Source organism: Polypterus senegalus, chromosome 1, assembly GCF_016835505.1.
Source record: "Polypterus senegalus isolate Bchr_013 chromosome 1, ASM1683550v1, whole genome shotgun sequence".
NCBI lineage: Eukaryota > Metazoa > Chordata > Cladistia > Polypteriformes > Polypteridae > Polypterus > Polypterus senegalus.
This window is the reverse complement of record NC_053154.1, coordinates 313,023,542-313,044,459: the sequence shown is the minus strand read 5'-3', so window position 1 is coordinate 313,044,459 and position 20,918 is coordinate 313,023,542. Positions and strand designations below refer to the sequence as shown.

The window sequence follows — 20,918 nt, the reverse complement described above, 5'->3', positions numbered from 1 at the left end:
AGTAGCAATGCAGAGAATTCACTCAAGCTCCATATGCAAAGCATACAATTATACAACTCAAAATTATATATCGAGCACATCTGTCTCGACTAAAACTCTCAAAATGTTTCCAGGGCATGATCCAACCTGCGAGCGTTGCAACCAAGCCCCAGCCTCACTAGGTCACATGTTCTGGGCCTGCTCCAAATTAACATTATTCTGGACAAAAATTTTAATTACCTCTCAGACAGTCTTGGACTCACAATCCCTCCTAACCCATTAACAGCTGTGTTTGGGGTTCTTCCAGAGGGTCTTAAAGTGGAGAAAGACAAACAAACTGTGATTGCATTCACTACACTGTTGGCACGCAGACTTATTCTGATAAACTGGAAGAACCCAAACTCTCCTCTTTAAGTCAGTGGGAAACTGATGTGTTATATTATTTAAAATTGGAAAAATCAAATACTCAGTTAGAGGATCTGTGCAGACTTTTTCAAAACATGGCAGGATCTAATCAGTAATATTTTGAAATGATTTTATAAAGCACAGAGAATTTGTTGATTTAGGTATTTTTAAAAGCCTTAAATTTTACACCGTTTGGCTTGCTCTCTCTCTCAAGGGTGGGGATCGATCTGTTCTTAGCATAATTCTTTTTTTTTTGTAAAAACTTGATTGCTATGTATTGATTGTAATAAAATTAATAAATAAATAAATAAAAAAAAAAAAAAAAAAGAACCATAATGATTCTGATCGGATTCAAATAGCGGGGGCTCGGACAGTGGATGTGACGGTGGTGACTGATTGCGTGGTGAGGGGGGAGAGAGCAAGAGGGCAGGCAGGACACTGGCTGTTGAGTGCCGTGTTGGTCTCGCGTCGCATCAGGTCTCTTCCTTTCTCATAGGGAGACCAAAACTGTCATGGCATCCCAGAAAAAGAGGAGGACCTGGAGGAAGAGAGCCGTCTCCTCCGATAGAGAGGGACGTGAGGCTGGGAGCTCATGTCCGGAGAAAGGCCTCACTCTGTGGAGGCAGAGGGAAACCCCGAAGTCGTCTGATGCGACGGGGGCACGAGCGGTCCTATCTGAAGTCCCAAATAGAGGGGCACAGAAACCTCACAAGGGGTGCCGAATGGGCAAAGGCCTGGGTGCCGGTAAAAGGGGGGAGTGTTGCCTGTGTGTGACACAAATTGACGCCAGGTGGTGGTGTCCAGGCAGCAGCTCCACCCCTGTTTCTGCTTGCTGTTTTACAGGACTGGACCCAGGATATACTAAAGTAGGACCTTCGTGGGAGACCTGCCTTCGCGGGACAGGCCGCTGGCCCCTATGGGTCTCAGTTTGCGGTGGGGCAGTGTGGTGAGCGGCTGGGGGCGGTACACAGCCGGGACTCCCGGAAGGACCGGAAGATGGATTACGTCTCGAGGGGTCAGCCGCCCTAGTTGGTATGGAGACCACGGGAACACAGCATGGAAGCTCAACCCTGTAGGGCCCCGTGTTCACTGCCAGGGGGCGCCCAGATGCCTGTGAAGCCCTGGATGTCAGCACTTCCGCTACACCAGGAAGTGCTGGCGGAAGTTCATCAGGAGGCACCTGGAGCACGTCCGGATGAAGATAAAAGGGGCCGCCTCCCTCCATTCAATAGCTGGAGCTGGGTGGAAGAGAACGAAGCCTGGAGGAGAGGAGTGGAGGCAGTGAAGAGTAAAGGCATTTTGAGAGGCCTGGACTGAAGGGTGATTGGTGCAGGGGCACTGGGTTGTGTGTGTGGTATTTTGTATAGAGAATGAATAAACATGTGTTTGGGGGAAAACCAGCGGTGTCCATCTGTCTGTGTCCGGGCCACTCTCCACACTGTGCACTATGTCGGTTTCGCGTATGAAACATATCGGTTATGGGTGCGCACCCTATCACAACTCTGTGTATGAACTATATCGGTTCTGCGTGTGAACTATATTGGTTGTTCACGTGATCTTCAGCGGAAATGGGGCAAGAAACAGGAACTGAAGGGCCGGTAGAGTCATGGAGTGTAAAGAGAAGTGTCTAGGAGACGCATCTGCGTTTAAATGGCACCATATATTCTTTCCACACAATACGTTTGCAGAACGACTTGGTGGCAATTATTACTATTTAACAGAATCTACCCTTGAGTCTGTAATGAACACAAGGCTAAAGTTAGGTACGTATTCTGCTGTCTTCTAATTCACTTCCAGGGTCATGTTTACTTCCACCCAGCCACAGTACTTTTTCACACAACTTTTGAAACCAGTTATTTATTCTGAAGGCAAAATATTCTACATTTACTAACTCCTTTATCCAACATACAACATTTAGATACTACTGGTTAGATTCGCCCAGTGCCCCCCACGCCGCACAGACTGGTGAAGTGACTTGCTTATGGTCACATAGTGTCATTATCAGGACTTGAACCCACAAACTAAGAGTTTAAAAGTGTAGTCATAACCACTACGCCACAATGCTTGCACATCTACAACGTGTACATAAATTGGCATGATATAAACTTGTCCAGGACAAATTCCATTGTTAAAGTTGAGTTTAACATTTTCAACCTGTTCAAGTTCAAAATCTGGAATATTTATTTTTTCAAATAATGGATCAGTTTTTATACTGTTGAATATTTTGCCTTGCTGTTAATATGAAGAAGAAGCTGGTTTGTGAATAAGTAGCTGACTGCAAGCTTATACTGGATGTAGCTAGAAGTGAATAAAAGGCAGCTGAATGCGAGCTAACTTCAACTACGATCATTAAAAGAATAATTACCATCAAACCCTTTCACAAACATACAGTGACTTGCAAAAGTATTCAATCCCATTGAAAGTTGTCATAATTTTATGCAAGACAAAAGATTTGTACACATATTTATTCATTCCATATTTTTCTTATGCTGTAACAAAACATTTCCAAAGTCAAAATAAACTATTTTATGTAGACATTTAATTGAAGAAGAAAATCTCCAAAGTTAGTGTTTACATAAGTGTTTAAACCTCTGCAGTTGTACTTTGGAAGCTCCAGGTTTACACCAATGACAAATTCATTACAAAGGTGGCAGACATTTGACAGTCATATTAAACATAATGAGGTGCTCCTTTCTCTCTGGATATAAAAGGCCCCCTTCGTAGGGGCCGTAGTCTTTGGTGGACAGTCACTGAAAAAATGAAGAGAGAGGAGCATTCTGCTGATGTGAGAAATAAAGTTATTGAAATGCACAAGGTAGCAGGAAACAACTATAAAAATATCAAGAGTTTGAATGTCCCATTGTGCACTGCTGGATCCATCATCAGAAAGTGGAAGGTTCATCACAGCACCCTGACTCTTACTAGAACAGGCCGTCCCTCAAGACTGAACATCAGAGTTAGACATCAACTGAAGAGAGAGGAGACTAGAAATCCAACCGTCACTCTCAGATGTTTGCAATGCTTTTTGGCTGAAACTGGAGTGAAGGTGCAGGGGTCCACAATTTCAAGAGCTCTCCATTAAACAGGCCTCTACAGGGGTGGCAAGAAAGACGCCATTCCTTAAGATGGTCCACATAAAAGCACATATGGCGTTTTTCCAGTTAAATGTGGGGAGAAGGGTTTATGGTCAAATGAAACCAAAATAGAACTTTTTCTCAGACTTCAAAGAGGTACAGAATCTGTGGCGTAAAACAAACCTATGCCACAAGAAACACCAGACCTACAGTGGAATATGGTGGTGGCAGCATCTTGCTATGGGGATGTTTTTCATGTGCTGGGACTGAGAATCTTGTCAGAGTTGAAGGGACAATAGATGGGCCCAAATACCACACAATATTGCAGGAGAACTCGTTCCAGTCTGCTATGAATTTAAAGCTCGGGAGAAGATTCATCTTTCAAGATGACAATGACCCTAAGCATTAGACCAAAGTGACACTGGGATGGCTCAAAAACAGACAGGTGAATGGCCAAGTCAAAGCCCTGATCTTAACCCTGTTGAGAATCTGGGGCACTGTTTGAAAACTGCTGTTCAGAGATACCATCCCACCAACATAGAGGGTACCTAGAAATCATGCCAAGAAGAATAGGGAAGAATCACACCTGAGCAATGTGCAGAACTGGGGCATATTTACATACCCCAAAAGAATGAAGGCTGTTACTGCAGCAAAAGGTTCTTGACAAAGTATGAATATGTTGGGCTTGAATGCTTAGGCAAACAATCACTTTGGAGTTTTTCTTTAGTTAAGTTATTTGGAGTTTGATAACATTTTGTTACAGCACAAGAGTTCTCATTAAAAAACAAATGGATAAATATGTGGACAAATCTTTTGTCATGCAGAAAATTAGGATGACTTTTAAAGGGATTGAATACTTTTGCATGTCACTGTATGTTTGTGAAAGGGCTTGGTGGTAATTATTTTACCAGTATTTTCCCTTAATTCTGAAATGATCACAGGGCTGAAGTTAGGTACACATTCGGCTGGCATTTTATTCACTCCCAGCTACTCCCTGTATAAGCTTGCAGTCAGCTACTTATTCACACAGCTTTTGCAAAGCAGCTTCTTATTCTATTATAACAGCAATGCAAAATATTCTACAGTGTGTACATTAATCGGCATCATTACAGACTGATCCATTATTTGAAAAAATAAATATTCCACATTTTGGTCCTGCACGGGTCAAAATTGTTAAACTCTAATTTAACAAATGAATCTGTCCTGGACAAGTTTATATATGCCAATGTCACAAAACTATGAAAATTAAGGTGGCCCAACATCATTTAACACTTTACAGTGCCCATTAAATATCACAGTAAATCCCATTTATCTGATATTGAAGTGGGAATACTTTTTCAGTTTCACCCTGATACTCGCACTGGGCAGAGCAAAACTCTGTCTCTGTCTTGTCACAAAACTGTGAAAGGTAAGGTGGCCCAATATGATGTAACTGACCCATGCAGGTCCTAAATGTTAAATGTTTAGCTTTTCAAAGAATGGACACGTTTAGTCAATTAATATACACGTTATAGATGTGCAAGCATTGCGGTTAGGGCTTTGCACTTTCAACCCTTTGTTCGTGGGTTCAAGTCCTGAGACTGACACTGTGTGACCCTGAGCAAGTCACTTCACCTGTCTGTGCGGCGGTGCGGGGTCGCCGGGCATAATAAATCTAACTAGTAGTAACTAAATGTTATGTTGCATAAAGACGTCAATTGTAAATGTTGAATATTTTGCCTTTAGAATAAGTAACAGTTTGCAAATACTGTGTGAACAAGTACAGCTACGGGTTGCAAGCAAGCATGTAGATGGGACCGAATAAGACGAAGGCCGAATACATACCTAACTTCAGCCTTGTGTTCATTACAGACTGAAGGGTAGATTCTGTTAAATAGTAATAATTACCACCAAGTCGTTTCGCAAACGTATTGTGCGGAAAAAATAAATGGTACCGTTTAAACGCAGATGCGTCTCCTAGACATTTCTCTTTACACTCCATGACTCTGCCGGCCCTTGAGTTCCTGTTTCTTGCCCCGCCCATTTCCACTGAAGATCACGTGAACAACCAATATATTGAGTACTATCCACTTGCAGAGCCACAGCACCTTACATCGCCGCGGTTGTAGACCCACAGTTGTAGACCCAGAAATGACGTCACCTTCGTTTCAGGACTGACCTTGTAAAATTACTTTTGGAAGGTTTCAGGAGGTCTCGGCAAAGCCCGAAAAGTAACGTCAGGTGAAGGACCCGTTCAGAAATTAAGTAATAAAAATGAGAAGGGATAAACTGTACATCAAACCAAATAATACGCATCATTGTGACGTTAAGAGGGTTTCTGCCATCACGTCGTGTCATACATCAAACTAAACAATACGGATAATTTCTATGAAATATTAATATTAACATTTACGTTGTGTTCGGATCTGTGGGAACCATTTAACATGTCAACAAAATTAAAATCATCAAGATCTGTTTTAATCGAAAATAGTTTTTCGTTTACATTCATGAAACGAAATATACAATACTAGTTAACCCACAGCGCATACATACGCACGCATAATCAGGCCGGTTTTTTAATGATTTTTAAGCACAAGGAGAAAATTAACATTTGAAAAATCAGTAATGTAATAAATCAGCAAGAAAAGCAACATTGTAACAATGCACGGAACGTAACCAACACACAATCGCTCAGACTGAAAACTGGCGGACCGCCATCGCGCCTTCTACTGCCAGACGGAGGGATAGGGGTGCACGGCGCTCAGGCGCTCAGTGTGGAATGGGAGGAGAGGAGAAGGACATCCATTCAGCTCCCTCCGTCATGCTAGTCTGCTGATTTCTCGTTCAGTATGCACTGCTTGCTCATGTGCCCACCTCCAACTCGTCACTTGAGTTATCGTCTTTACACAGTCCAGATGTACCTGTGACTGATGTAGACGTTTCATTGCTCTGTACGGTTTTGGCTGCTTTTCTATATATAACCCACCAAGACACCCGACCACGGTAATAGCGAGGTGGGAGGGGGGTGTCTACAAAGGGTTGGGACGCAACCAGTGGGAGCGTATGACTCGCACTTAGTGGGAATTCCACGGTTTGCAGCCCAAATGGGGCTCAACGGTTTACCCACGCCTCTCCGCGCCGGGTAGACATACGCTCAATCTCATGCATAATTATTTATTGAATGCTAAACACTTCTGGAAAGACACGGTTGTCTAAAACAGGTTGGTGTGAGAATACAACAGTAAGTGAATGAAAAGATGGAACTCTGGAGAGAACAAAATACAACACAATAGTGAACCCGCGGCATAACAAACGCCACATAATTATTTAATGATGGTTGAACACTTCTGGAAAGACACAGTTGTCTAAAAAGGGAGGGTTTGAGGATACAACAGAAAGTGAATGAAAAGATGGAACTCTGGAGAGAGCAACATATAATTGTCCGTGAGTGAAGAAGACGCATGTTTGTCGCGGATGCGAATTGTTGTATGTAGCGTGTAAAACAGTTTGCTATGGTGCACACGGTAGTGCGTCCTAACTGAAAACTCGGTTTTTAAAGACTGCTTACTTCATTGTGTTTTAACCTCGACCACGGTGGTAGCGAGGTGGGTGTGTACAAACTGCAGGAGCATCTAAGAAGACACATGTGTGTCGCGGATGCGAATTGCTCTATGTAGCGTGTAAAACAGTTTGCTATGGTGCACGTGGTAGTGCGTCGTAACCGAAAACTCGTTTTTTAAAGACTGCTCACTTCATTGTGTTTTAACCTCAGTTGTAAAGGAATGTTTTAAGGATCCCATGGGATACTCCTCGCAAACCGTTTCACACGCTGCATATGGCGATTCACCTCTACATGCCTCTATGAACAGTCAACGTAGCTCGGATGTCCATGACATTAACCTGACCTGCACTGCATGTGGCCTCTACGACAGACGAATATAAATGACGCCAGTTTTTCTGTGTTGTCGCGTCCGAGTTGGTGGGCGTGGCCCTGCGAGTTGTCGTCGTATCCAATGGTCTTTGAGTTGGTGGGCGTGGCTCCTTCCTGTGTGCGCCATAGGTGTCTCACTTGTCGTGACTTAGTGAATCCACGCCCCTTCTGGCGTGCTTTCCATGGTTGTCTTGCCTTAGTGAATTATATATATAGATTGAATATAGTTCGCACGCAAAACCGATATAGTTCATACACAGAGTTGGGATAGGGTGTGCACGCATAACCAATATGTTTCATACGCGAAACTGACATTGTACATACAACCAATAGAGCTCAAGCGCAAACTCGACAGGTTACCCACATGAAACCAGTATAAGACATGCATGAAACCAATATAGTGCATACACAAATCCATTGTTAGACTTGCACAGAACACAAGCCAACATAGTTCATACGCAAACCGATAACATACAAGTGTTAACCAATGCAGTTGACACACAAACCAATAACAAACATGCTGGAACCAGTGATATACACACGCAAATCAATATAGTTCATATGCAAACCAGTGGTATGCACGTACAAACGGATATAGCGCACGCACAAACTGATAATATACGGACAAGAACCAATATAGTTCATTGAACGCACGCAAACCGATAGTAAATATTCCTAAACCAATAGATTACACACAGAAATATATGATTTATGGCCTGTTTGGTCCCTCATTGTATAAAGGTCTCATGTGTCTTTAAGGCGCCAAAGCCGAGTCACATGAAAGCCGCAGAGTGTGCAGTGAGCCGGTGAGTTTGACGTACCACGTGAAAGCCACGTGACCAAATGTAAGTTCTTATGTACGTGTTTAGAAGTGAAATGTTAAACGTTAGAGAAGGGACGTCTGAATTAATAGTCAGGTTAATATTGTCAGGCTCAAAAAGAGAAGAATTTAAAAAAAAACAAACAAACAGACGTAGTAAAGTGTCACCAAAAAGTTTTTACTTGAACAATCAAGAAAAAGAACGCCAAACACGTAACCCTAAACACACCCCTTTTTTAAGCACCTCCCCTTACCACCTCAATCAATACCCCGCTGTCAGTCCTCTGTGCTGTAGTCCGCCCTCCCTCAATCGGACCTAACAGTCAAAAAAAAGGCTTCAACCTGGCTGGGACGCTACAATATTTTACATCACTTAGTGTTTATTATTATTACTGTAAATACCGTCAGTATCGTTCAATAAAATATAGGGTGTTTGTACTCTGTTTAATATAGACGCAGCCTGTAAATAATTGGGATATTGCATTAAATCTTTAAGAGATTTTGTGTATTAATATGGATATTAATCTGTTATGTTGCCACATTGAGGTTGTAATTGCAAATACTTTACGTTGACAGTGTATAGCTATAGTGCCATCTATTGGACGTTTTCTGTATTGCACAGTAAAACAACATATGCACTAAATGTTTTTTGTTGTTTGCCTTGTTAGAACCCCACACACTCTACAATCATGTTGTTCTACCTCATGTGCATTTCTGGTATTTCAACATTAAAGCAATGTTCCTGCAATGGTTGGGTTAGTTCCTGTGTTCTAACCGACACACCACAGTGACTACATTGAACTGCAAGTTCTCACCTTCCTTCCCAATAGAATGGGTTTGTATCCAGGAGAAATCTGACATGTCTACTGCCAGCATAGCAGCACAAATTTAATGCCTTTGTATCAGATATAATAGTTTGGTCTAAAGTTAGCCAACTAACAAATCACATTAAAAAAGATCAATTGTCATTTGTGTCACAGCCGATTGCTTTTGGTTATGTGTGTCTTGCAACACACTGGTGAATATTTGCTTGCCGTCACACTTTTCGCGTTATTAATAGAACAGGACTCACAAACGTGTGTGTGTAATACTTTAAATGGATATCCGGCAGGTAAGCAAAAGTTTTAATGTCCAATCATTTAAAAAAATATCTAAATAGATGGTAGACATTGGGCGTCAAAGTTTCCACCAAACCACCCGTTAAGGCCCAGTAATTGATTCTTGATGCCTCTCTTCTTTTTTTCTTTTTAACCTCGTCTTTGCCAGACGGTATTTGTGGTAACATTTAAAAGAGTGACCAGGCTAAAATATGGAGACAGACATTAAATACTTCTGTATTTAACATAAAATTGTCATCCATTAAAAGGAATGCCTGTTTATTTTCATACTCACTTTATAAATATGGTGACATTGAATGCTGAAAGTGAAATATAAGTAAATATAGCGCAAAGTACCTGAATTGCACTGGATTTGGGACTGAAATGATCAAAAGTGCTCTTGCAACAAACTTCTATGAGAGATTCCCACAAAGCAAAATTGTTTTCTGTTCCATCCACAAATGACAATACTACAGCGCGCTGGGTCGGAATGTGAGAGAGACACGCTCCTCCGTTGGACATGCACTGTCCAAAGCAGCGAAAATACCCAACAGAAGCCATCTATAAAAGCAGTGAAGTGAGTAACGGGTACAAGGGGTGCAGACCTTCCCCCAGAAGCTAAAAGCTCATCTGTTGTGATGCTTGGCCTCTGGTGAGCATCATATCTGGATGCTGCCCTTGGGTCGGCTCACGGAACTGGGGAAAGTGTATTGTATGGGTGGCCTCTGACCCTGGTGAGCGAAGTGACATGGAGCTGGGTGGTGTGTATGAGTTGAAGAAGTGATTCTTAGGGCCACATCCAGCAGTCTGACGTAAAGTGGCTGTTTCCATTTCTCCTTCTCTCTCACCCGCGAGTCGTTGCAATACATTTAAGGTTAACGCCTAATACTACAACGGTGTTGACGTAGAAAATACAATAATACCAGGAATACAACTTGTCATACAAACACTACATTGCGCATGTTAAATAACACATGTCAGTAGCGTGCGTACTGATATATATTTTTTTTCTTTAAAAGTCAATATCAAACGTTTTTCAATGCGGATTGCTGTTGCCATGAATTTTAGCTTCACTACTGAATATATATATATACTGAAATATGTGTGTAATACTTTAAACACTGCTCTGGCGGAGAGTGCTCCATATTATGCAAATTTTATTTCTGTCAAAGTACAAAAATACCTACAAAAGATAAATCTATTTTACCTTACAGCATTCTTGCTTTAACCACACCACTCGTTGAAAAGCTGGCATTAAATCGTGATGAACGTCAGTTTTCACTATTTTTTTCCACCTCTATTTAGCTTATGCGCTGCTGCTCTTTTTGTTTTCATTCTTCTCAATTTTTTTGCACAGTCCTCATTTTGTTTGCCTGCTGCTCCATTTGCATTTGTTGTTTGTGATTTGCTTTTGTGTATTCAGTTTGTATTTGCATTTTCTGACTTGTATTTCCGCATTCAATTTGTTTTTGCTTTTCTCATTTGTTTTTGTGTATATGTGATTTGTTGCTGCATATTCAATTTGCTTTTGCACATTTAATTTGTTTTTGCCTTTTTATTCTTTTTTTTTTTTTTTTTTGCATTTTCTAGTTTGGTTTTATGATTTCTGGTTTGTTTTTGCATGATTTGATTTGTTTTTATGGATTGCACTTCATGGCCACCGTATTATCTAGGGTTGCAGTCAATAATATTGAAGAGTAGGGTGGGGGTTCTGCTTGGAGTTTCAAGCATGGTGCTGTACATATACTATATATAAATCTTGATGACTCTACATTTTGTATCACCTGAAGTAAATCAGATGTCTTGGCAATTGGCCTAGAGAGCAGCTGTGATTTTATAGAGGTGTGTGTGTGTGTGTGGAGTTTAAGGGAAGACCAAATTTCAGGGGACATAGACACACCCAGAACCTCCAAACCTCCACCAAGTAGATCCGACTTTAGTTTCTACCACAAATGCTAATCCTTCTTAACTTCCGTTGTCTTGCTCTCATGCAATTAGCACTGGAACGTTTAGTCTTATATGTCTTATTCATCCATTTATTTTTTTTTTTTGCTTTTCTAATTTCTTTCCAGCTCCTTACTTATCAACCTCTGAGTTTTCTTTAATTTCATACTGGTTCTAAACTTGTCCTGCATTTTAATTAAAACCATTTAAGCTTGCCCCACAGCTCCTCAGCTGTTTTCACACTTAGAAGCTTATCTCATTTATCCCTTTTAGACTTTGCTGTATCTAACAGTTTTAGTTTCTGAATATGTGCTCTGCCAAAACACTATAAAATGCACTACTGTATATTATGTCCACTTGACTATAGTGGCTGAATCCAGAGGTCAGCATGGTACTGATTTTTTAGTCTTGTTCATGGCCATTCCTGACAAAATTCCATCTCCATTCCTCCCACTTTCTCCCATAACAGGTCCCATTCCACTCCTGATTGCATTTCTGCTTTCCCCTTTAAAAGGCGATTGAGTTACGCTAAAGTGGATTCTTAAAAACAACAGAATGTATAAGGGGGAAGAAAACATCACAGAGGTGGGAGTAAATCTGTTTATGACTTGTTTTGTTTTTCACTACTCCATCAGAGTTTCTATCTGTAATTTTCAAACCCCACTATGTCCAACACAGGGTCACAGAGGGTGCTGGAGCCTATCCTAGCTAGCATAGAGTTTGAGGCATTAACAAACCTTGGACAGGGCACCGGTCCATCACAGGCTGAACACACACACACGGGGAACAATTTTTTGTCACCAATCCACTTGACATACATGTTTTTAAACAGTAGAAAGAAACCAAAGCACACGGAGGAAACCCACATGGACACAGAGAGATCATGCAAACTCCAGACAAGGAGACAAACTCCGGTCTCCTTACTGTGTGGCAGCAATTCCAGCACTGTGCCACCTTGCCCCCCACTATCAGAGCTGATCTTTTGATATAAATAGATGAACAGATATAGGGTAAGGGGACATCATTTTCTCAACTTTTATTTTAGTCTGAGTGATATTTATAAAAACCCTCAAACTCTATGGGAGTTTATCCTGATTGTTACGCACACTGTGTAAACAAACAGACAGACCCACACATTTGGCTTGATATTGTGAGACACATAAATATTTTGAACCTGCACTCAGTGTAGCAGGGTTTGTTTAAGGAAAAGCCCAAATGACACTTTGACTCCAGTGACAGCTCAGATGACTGGATAGAGTTGCATACAACTACAATTTATTTTTGTATAGCTTAAAATCACTCAAGGTTACATGACGATTCAATACAAGCTGATAAGTACAAAATGGGCCCAAGAAACAAAAGTGTACACCAGCAGACAAGGAAAATAAATAAAAATCATCAATTATCACCTATGATTTTGACCTGGACGTAATGAGTAGGAAGCTGAATGTGTGCTGACGTGCGTGACTTATAGCTCATCTTCACTTTGGAAAGCATAAGAATGCCGTTATGGAAGAGAGCTCATTAGCAGAAGTGACAAACTGTTTGTTGAGGCATTTTCATTATATTTCATAAAGTTCCTATAAAACGGATTATTTTGAAAACCAATGAGGACATCCCAAAAGTTATAATGTACATAGCTGCCTTTATTTTCTGTTTCAGATGTTAAGACTCAGTCTGCAAAGAAACATTAATTTTAAAGTACAGGTAGTCCCCAGGTTACGGATATCCGACCTACGACATACAAACGAGGCTGCAGCTGCGACGCATGCACCTCAGTAACTGCCGCTCCATCATCTTCAGCCTGGGGACGCTGCAAGCGGTGGCTGGAAGGGGGCGATTTCGCTGCTCCTGCAGTGTAGCATCCCTCGGGCGGCTCCCGGCGGCAAGCTGTTTCGCAGCTCGACCACCACACACGGCTGCCCATTCATTTTCAGTGGGCGGCTGGTAATGCTGCAAGCGGTGACCCGGTTGTGGCTGAACGGAGGCCATTGAGGGTGAACGGGGCGGCAGGGGGTAGTATTGTAGTGTGCTTTGGATGGCTGCGTGTTGAATGAGGGCGGTGGTATGGCGAACACTGCAGGCAGCATACTGTAGTGGAGGTGACTCTGTGGTGGGCTGGTGGTAAATCGCCCCTCGCTGCCCCCATTCATTCTCAATAGCAAGCCTGCTTGTACTGTTACGCACATAGCAGGAAGTTGTCTCTTGTCAGTACAGGGTGGTCCAGATCTAACTATGCAGATCCAGATCGTCTGGATGACTTTGGTTTATGCGGGGACGATTCCAGTTCGGCGTGAAGACGATTCTTCATGTCGTCAGTTCGCAAATTTCTCGAGGGTCCGGGATTTTTCAGGTAATTTTCTATGTAATAAACTGAATAAGTTATAGCGTAATGAAAATTGCATAATTAGATCTGGACCACCCTATACATCAGATGTGTTGACGTCTGGTGCCTGCCTGCTGTGATAGCGTGTACAGTGCTGTGCAGAAGAGCTCATCTTATCCTTTTGTCTTCACCCTTCAAGAATGTCTCTGAAACACAAGTCTGATGCAAGTGCTGTTGATACAGTAAAGAAGAGAAAAACCATCACCATGGAAAATAAAGTAGAAATAATAAAAAGGTCAGATAGAGGTGACACTCCATCATTCATTGGCAGAGCACTTGGTTACAGTCGGTCAACAACAGCATTTATTAAAATAATGGACCTGTTCCGACTTACATACAAATTCAACTTAAGAACAAACCTACAGTCCCTATCTCGTACGTAACCTGGGGACTGCCTGTAGTATGTTTTTCTGCTTTTCTTTTTTGTTATTATGGAGGGGAAATAGCATCTGATCAAGTCTTTAAAAAAGTTTACTTGGGTGTTGAATATATATTAAGACATTTAAAAAAAATTACATTATTTTAGTAAAGAACCCTGTACATGGTGTTCTAATGTGGAAGAAGGCAATATCTTGCCACTAAGGACAAATACCATATTAGCTGATTTTAGCAACATGTCTGAAACTGGTAAGTTAGACCAGACATTGATAACTTTATTTCCCCCTGTACCCCCTTGTAACATGAAGGTCATAACTGCCAAACCACCCATTATCCGTTATTTTATTTATCAGATGTGAGTTTACCAAGGCTGTACTGCACAAAGACAAGCAACTCAGCTAACCCACTTCTTCCAGTTGATTCATTTAGCAGTGGTGTAAATATTTTAATCTGCAAGACTCGTCCATTTAATTGACCTTAATTATCCAGCTCATCAATATGTCGTGCAGCTGTATTACAAAAACATCAGCTTTTCTCAATGTGATGAACAACCTTTTAACCATTCACTGCATTGAAAGGGCTGCTGAACAAACGGAGTCTCGGCCATCTGTGACTTGTTTCTAAAAGCCTTTCAGGTTTAACAGGTTTAATCATTTTCATAAGTGACATGTAATCCTTCTGTCGATTTTTTTATTACTAAGTACATATAAAAAGATTGTTTTGAGAACAAGTGAAGGTGTGAATGTAAAGAAACAAATGTCTGACTGTAATGAGCATACACTACAATGTACAAGCTGGAAGAAGGAAACTTTAAATGAAATCACTGATGTGTGTGTGTACAGGGTATATATATATTATAACAAAGGTACTCTATGAGTGCCGACCTGACACAGACTGACACCGTGAGGCACGTGTAAAAATAAAACAAATCCTTATTTTACTTTAGCTGAGGGCCACATCTTCCCTGAGTCCCTCAGCCACGGCACAGTCCCACAAAACACCAAACAAAAACACTCTGGTCTTCACCAGCACTTCTCCCAGCAAGCGTTGCCCTCCTCCTCCCAACTCTGCGTCCCGGAGTGGTGGCTGTTGGTTCCTTTTATAGTCCACCTGGAAGTGCTCCAGGTGCTTGATTGACCGTTTCCAGTTGTCGCTGAAGAACCACCCAGATGGGCTCAGGAACCCTTACAGCACACCCTGGTGGCCACCCTGGGTCCCAACAGGGCTGTGGAGGACTCTATCTCCCATGAGCCCTGCAGGAATCTGATGCACCACTGCCACCCAGGGGAGGCTGTCATCTAGTGACCCGGGGGAGATATCGTCTGTTAACTGTTCCCCTGGATTACATGCACACTGCAAAAAATGCATATGCAAAAACTAGACAAAAAAACTTTAAATGAGAGTTGTTTTGCCTTTATTTAGCAAAATAATCTGCCAATGGGGTAAGCAAAATTTACTTGACAAGATTTCTCAAAACATGCTAAATAATTGTAAATACAAGTTTTTTGACAAGTCAATAATTCTTACAATAAGAAAAAAAAGATTTAACGTCATGATATAAGTACTTTTCACTTGCTTAGATTTCATTTTTTGCAGTGCAGAAGGGACTCCCCCGGCCGGCTGTCACAATATATATACCATAAAAGTATAAATAAAATATACTTTTTGGTCTGAATCACAATCTGATTATTGTAGAAGGAAAATTTTTTATTAGTATAAGAGAATAACAAATTAACATATAGAGCCATAAAAAGTAATAAAAGGTTCTAAAACATTAGATTAAGCATAAATTAGAATATTAAAGCAAATACGATAGGTCTAGCAAATAGTTAACTAAAAAATCAGTTATATTGCATTATTTTTTAGGCTTACATTAAAATTTCCAAGTAAGAAAAGAACAGCAAAATTGATACACCGAGACCAGCTTTGGACAGGATAAGAGTTTGAGAACACCTGTGATTCAAGGCTAGGAAGAGATAAAGATGGCTCTGAAAGGCGTAACGAAAACCAGCTGGGTTGCTGAATCAGCAGAAAGGCTTTTGCTATAAGCAGGGTCACGCTGACCTAATGCATGAAGAGAAAATCTTAGTAAATTCAGGCATTAAATATAAAATATTAGAAGAATATATTAGAAATTAACTTTAGTGTAGAAATTAAGATAAATCAAGCATGCCAAGCAATGGTTAAATGAAAACACATACTATACTTCTTTTTTTTAAAAAGCTCAAGCTTCAGGTTACTATTGTAAAAAGTTTGGAAGGCTTAAGAGAGTAAATGATGGGAGGAAACCCATATATGGAATTGAAGCTTTGGCCAGTTAGAGAAGATGGGAACAGCATAGAAAAATAGAAATTCCATGAGGGGGCCAGTGATAGGAAAAGTAAGGAGATGATAAGGGTTCCCATGGAAACTCAAGATTCGGCCGGACAGGAGTAAAAGGGAGTCAGAAAAGATGGGCAAAAGAGCTCATTCAAGCGAGGTCAGAAAAGCTCGGAAATTACATCATAAAAGCCCAAAGATGGAAAGAGGAAGCCATCCACCCAGTCTTAGACCAATCAAAATAAGCCGAGCAGACACCAAGAGGAATAATGAACAGTAAAACCAGGTGCAGAATGAGCTAATCGAACGCAGCCAAAATGATAAGAAATTGTTATAAAAACTTCAATTGTTGTAATGATCAGTGCTCAGCTCAATTTGGCTGTATTGGGTTGAGTCCTTGTTATTTTTGTGTTGATTTATTGCAATAAAGCCTTAAAACTCTGTCTGTCTATCTCGAGTCCTAACAGCCTTTATTTTTAGGTAAAAAGCCTTCTGATGATGAATTTTTCGCCACAACATTATTTAGGTGGTTTCCTACCAGGTAACAGTTGTGATTGGTCAGCCAGTCGGCAAACTTAATAATCAGACTGTGATTCAGTTCAAAAAGAATGTAATACTCCAATCTTCATCATGCCAAATAAGTGAACCAGCCACCATTGGTGAAGCATCAGATACTATATATCATATACATATATATAAACAAAATAAAAAGTAAAAGCAGATGGAGAAAAGCTCCAAAACCTACTAAGAGCAAGAGATTAAGAGAAACCAGTTTCAAAGACATTGGTGTGTCTCCCTGTCACATATATCTTTAATTCTGGTGTTCCACAATTACTATAAAAAAGTAGTAAAACTGGTTAACTGAAATATGGGAGACATTGACATTCAGACACACCAGTAGCTTACAAATTGCTTGTTTTAATTTCAGTATAAAACTTCATTCAGCCTGGAAAATAGTTGCTTCTGAAAAAAGAATCCTCAAAAATAAGAGGTAAGTAGAGCATCATCAAATCATAAGTTAAATTATTGTATTTAATGAAGTCCTAAACTTTGTAACAGAAATGAAATATGTCTCTCTTACTTGTCTGTTGTTTTGTCCATTTTTACTCCCAGCACTTTAAGGTGTTTCAGGCTCTGCACAGCACAGGTGATGCACTTCTGGTTTTATAAACGAGCAGCTGGTGGTTTGCCAAAATGTTTAGGTTGCTCTTCTTCTTTAGACATGTGATTTCCAGTAAACTATTAAGTAAATTTACATATTGTGAGATAATAGCTGTAGCAGTGAAAAATGAAAACATTTCCTGATCATTTGATGTTTTTATTGTAAAAAGAATTTTGTAAATCCTAATAACTGAGTAGAGTTTTAAATTAATTCACATGGCCAGACCATAAGAGAGCAAATATGGATTTGATGCTGGAGTCCGCCAGGACACCATTCCATCAGTGATGCACTTCTGAACAAATCCAAGGAGATAAATTAAAATGGTGAATTAGCCTGAAAGGAACATCTTTGGGGTACATGAGGAACATGAAATGCCCCAAAAACCTTCGCCCTAACCAAGTGATGTACATGCAAAGCTGAGGGCCCAGAGGCAGTACTTTGAATCTCTCAGTCACCTGTATTATTACATATTATTTACTGTGCATTGCTGTAATTTATAATGTGTGCATTATTAATATTGGGTGCCATGGGAATTCCACTCATGTCTGAATCTGGAAAGATCTGCAATAGGCTTACCCTGAAAAGGCTCAAAGCATCAGTTAACCAGAAGCTGTGGGAGGACCAGGCAGGGTTTAAGAAAGAATGGTCACGTATGGACCATGTTGCCTCCATTCAGATCATTGTTAAAAAGTCTTTGAAGTGAAACTTGTCACTCTATGTATGTTTTGTGGACTGAGAGAAAATTCTTGACATTCTGGACAGAGAGATGTTGTTGATGCTATGAGATCCCCCAGAAAATCATCAACCTAATCAAAAATACAAACAATGGAGTGACATACCGCAGTGTTTCCCAACCTCGGTCCTGGGGGCCCACTGTGACTGCAGGTTTTTGTTCCAACCAGACTCATAATCAGTGACAACACCGATAGCACTGATCTCATTTAATTAGCTTATATATTATATTAGCTATATATGTATTTATAGTATAAGCAGTATATATTTTTTACCAAACTTAGTTTTCTAATTTCTGTATTGTTCCCAAAACACAGAACCTGGGAAATAACAGTTCACTTAATTAGCCCAGGATTTCAATTAAAAACAGAAGCTGATGGGAACAAAAACCTGCAGCAACAGGGGGCCCCCAGGACCGAGTTCGGGAAACACTGACATACCGAGTTGCACATGAAGGACACCTCATAGAGAGTTTCAAAGATTAGGACAGGAGTTTGCACTCCATTGACTTGATTTTGAAGAATGATGACACATGCAAATAGCATTGGTGTATGAACTGGACTTTGCTGACAATATCACACTCCTGTCCCATAACCTTTGGCAGATGAAAAAGAAAGCCTCACATCTCTTTATTGTCATAGCTCAGGTGGAACTCAACATCCACAAGGGAATAAACAAATCTTCTAAAAGTCAATGTTGACTGTGAAGACCCAGTCTGGCCTGAGGAAGAACCCCCTAGAAGAAGTGAATTCCTGTGCAGCATGGTCGACAAACAAGGGGGAACAGACGCTGATGTAAAGACCCAGATCAGCAAAGCAAGGGCAGCATTCATTCAACTGAGGAACATCTGGAACTCTAAGGAGTTTGGCCGAGTCACAACTTTTTTTTTTATTCAACACAAATATTGGGTCTTTACCGCTCTCTGGAATAGGGACATCAAGAACAACAACGGCCACTCTGAGAAAAACCCAAACCTTTATCAATTACTGCATATGCGTCATAATTGGGATTCACTATCAGGAGACATTCAGCACTACAGAACTGTGGCAAAGAATCAATTGGTATCTAATAAATGGATATCCTGGGAAACAGGTGGAGGTGGGGGGCTTGGTGACATGACACCCTGATGAAGCCAGGCACTAACATCGCAAGACAGGTGCTAACTTGGAACCTGCAGGAGAAGCGCACAGAGAAGCACTTGGTGCAGAGACCTTGACACAAATATCAAAGAGTTAGCGTGAGATGGAGGCAGCTGGTGGTAACAATACAGGATAGATGTTGCTGGTCTATCCCCCAGAAGAGATGAAGGTCCTTTGTAATCGAGTAAGTGAGTTGGGTTAGCAGTGATGTTTTACAATTGCATTATTACGCTGCAAAAGCATTACATGATCCGCTCATTTTGGAAGCCAGAGTGGGTGGAAAATAACATTACATACTATCAAGATGAACATATATAACAAATGACTTCATAGTCTAGCTAGGAAAAAAGAGAAATAAATCAGAAATGTAGAAGAAAAAAGCAGGGTCAAAAAGAGACAAAACTTAAAAACAGAGAAGTCAACTCCCACTCAAGAGAAAGAGAGGAGAACCAACAGCATGGGCAAAAATTTTAGAAGAAAAAAAAAGACAAAATGTCCTTTTCCCTATTATAAATGCTTATCCTAAAATTTTAGTAATTAAATCTTGTCTTATTTTAAAAAGTTTTGAGCAGATCCTCTATGTGAGAATTTGATTTTTTACAATTTCAAATTGTATGTAACATCGGTTACCCACTGACTTAAAAGTGATGGGTTAGGAGTCTTTCAGTTGTGCAAGATAAGTGCATGTTCTAGTAGTATGATGTCAGCCATTGCAATCAGTTTGTTCTTCTTCCCTCTGTGAGCCCACAGCTGTTAATGGCTTAAGAGTGAATGTGACACCAAGGCTGTCTGACAGGCATTCTAAGATTTTTGTCCAAAATTATGTTAATTTGGCACACACCCATAACAAGTGACCTGCGACCCAGGGAGGCTGGAGCTCGATTACAACATTCATAATTTGGATCTTGGCCTGGATACTTTTTCAACAATTTAAAATGAGATAAATGTGCTCGATAAAAGATTATAAGTTGAATGACTGCATGCTTTGCCCATATGAAGCTGGAATAAATTCTATGCATGGCTTCCTTCAACTCCTTTTCTGAGATATTAATTGAAAGACCCTATTCCCACTGTACCCAAGGACCTTTGAAGGGAAAAGACTGATTAATATTTCTTCTGGCATAGAAATGGGTGGCAGGTGTGGAAAAATGGACAGGTTTCCTGAAACAAAATTTCTTTTTTGGAAATAGTGGAACTATTGTGTTGCTGATGTTAAGTAGTGGGTCAAGTACAAGCCACTGTTGCTACTGAGTGTAGCCACAGCGATATGGTGAAAGAGCATTACTGTAAAGAAGCAGGCAGCAGTCACAAGTCCCAGACCAGACTTCTCTGTCCTTTTTTATTCTCCTTTACCCAGAAATATATAAATGCTTCAATCTCTGTGTCAGAGGGGGACATTTTTTGTACACTGGGTGGTTCCATTTCTCTCTTAGGCAAAGGAACATATAAATATTACATTTAAAACACAGCAGATGAAAAGGCAAATTTCCTGGGTAACCTGTTATTGATTATTGTGATGGCTGTCTTCAGGATATACTGTAGGTATTTGCTGTCTTGCAAAAGAATCACCGCT

General features: G+C 40.6%; 2 protein-coding genes across 3 annotated transcripts in view; both read right to left on the bottom strand.

Moving 5' to 3' along the window:
* The window catches only part of LOC120515276, a 38,117-nt gene extending 20,680 nt beyond the window's left edge, over window positions 1-17,437 (bottom strand). The window contains exon 1 of the mRNA XM_039736137.1: window positions 17,394-17,437. Coding sequence (XP_039592071.1) covers window positions 17,394-17,413 — 20 coding nt within the window. The 5' untranslated portion in view covers window positions 17,414-17,437. The remainder of the gene's footprint in view (window positions 1-17,393) is intronic.
* Window positions 1-20,918, bottom strand: part of LOC120515261 — a 489,908-nt gene that overhangs the window by 111,358 nt on the left and 357,632 nt on the right. The gene's annotated exons all lie outside the window — the stretch shown is intronic.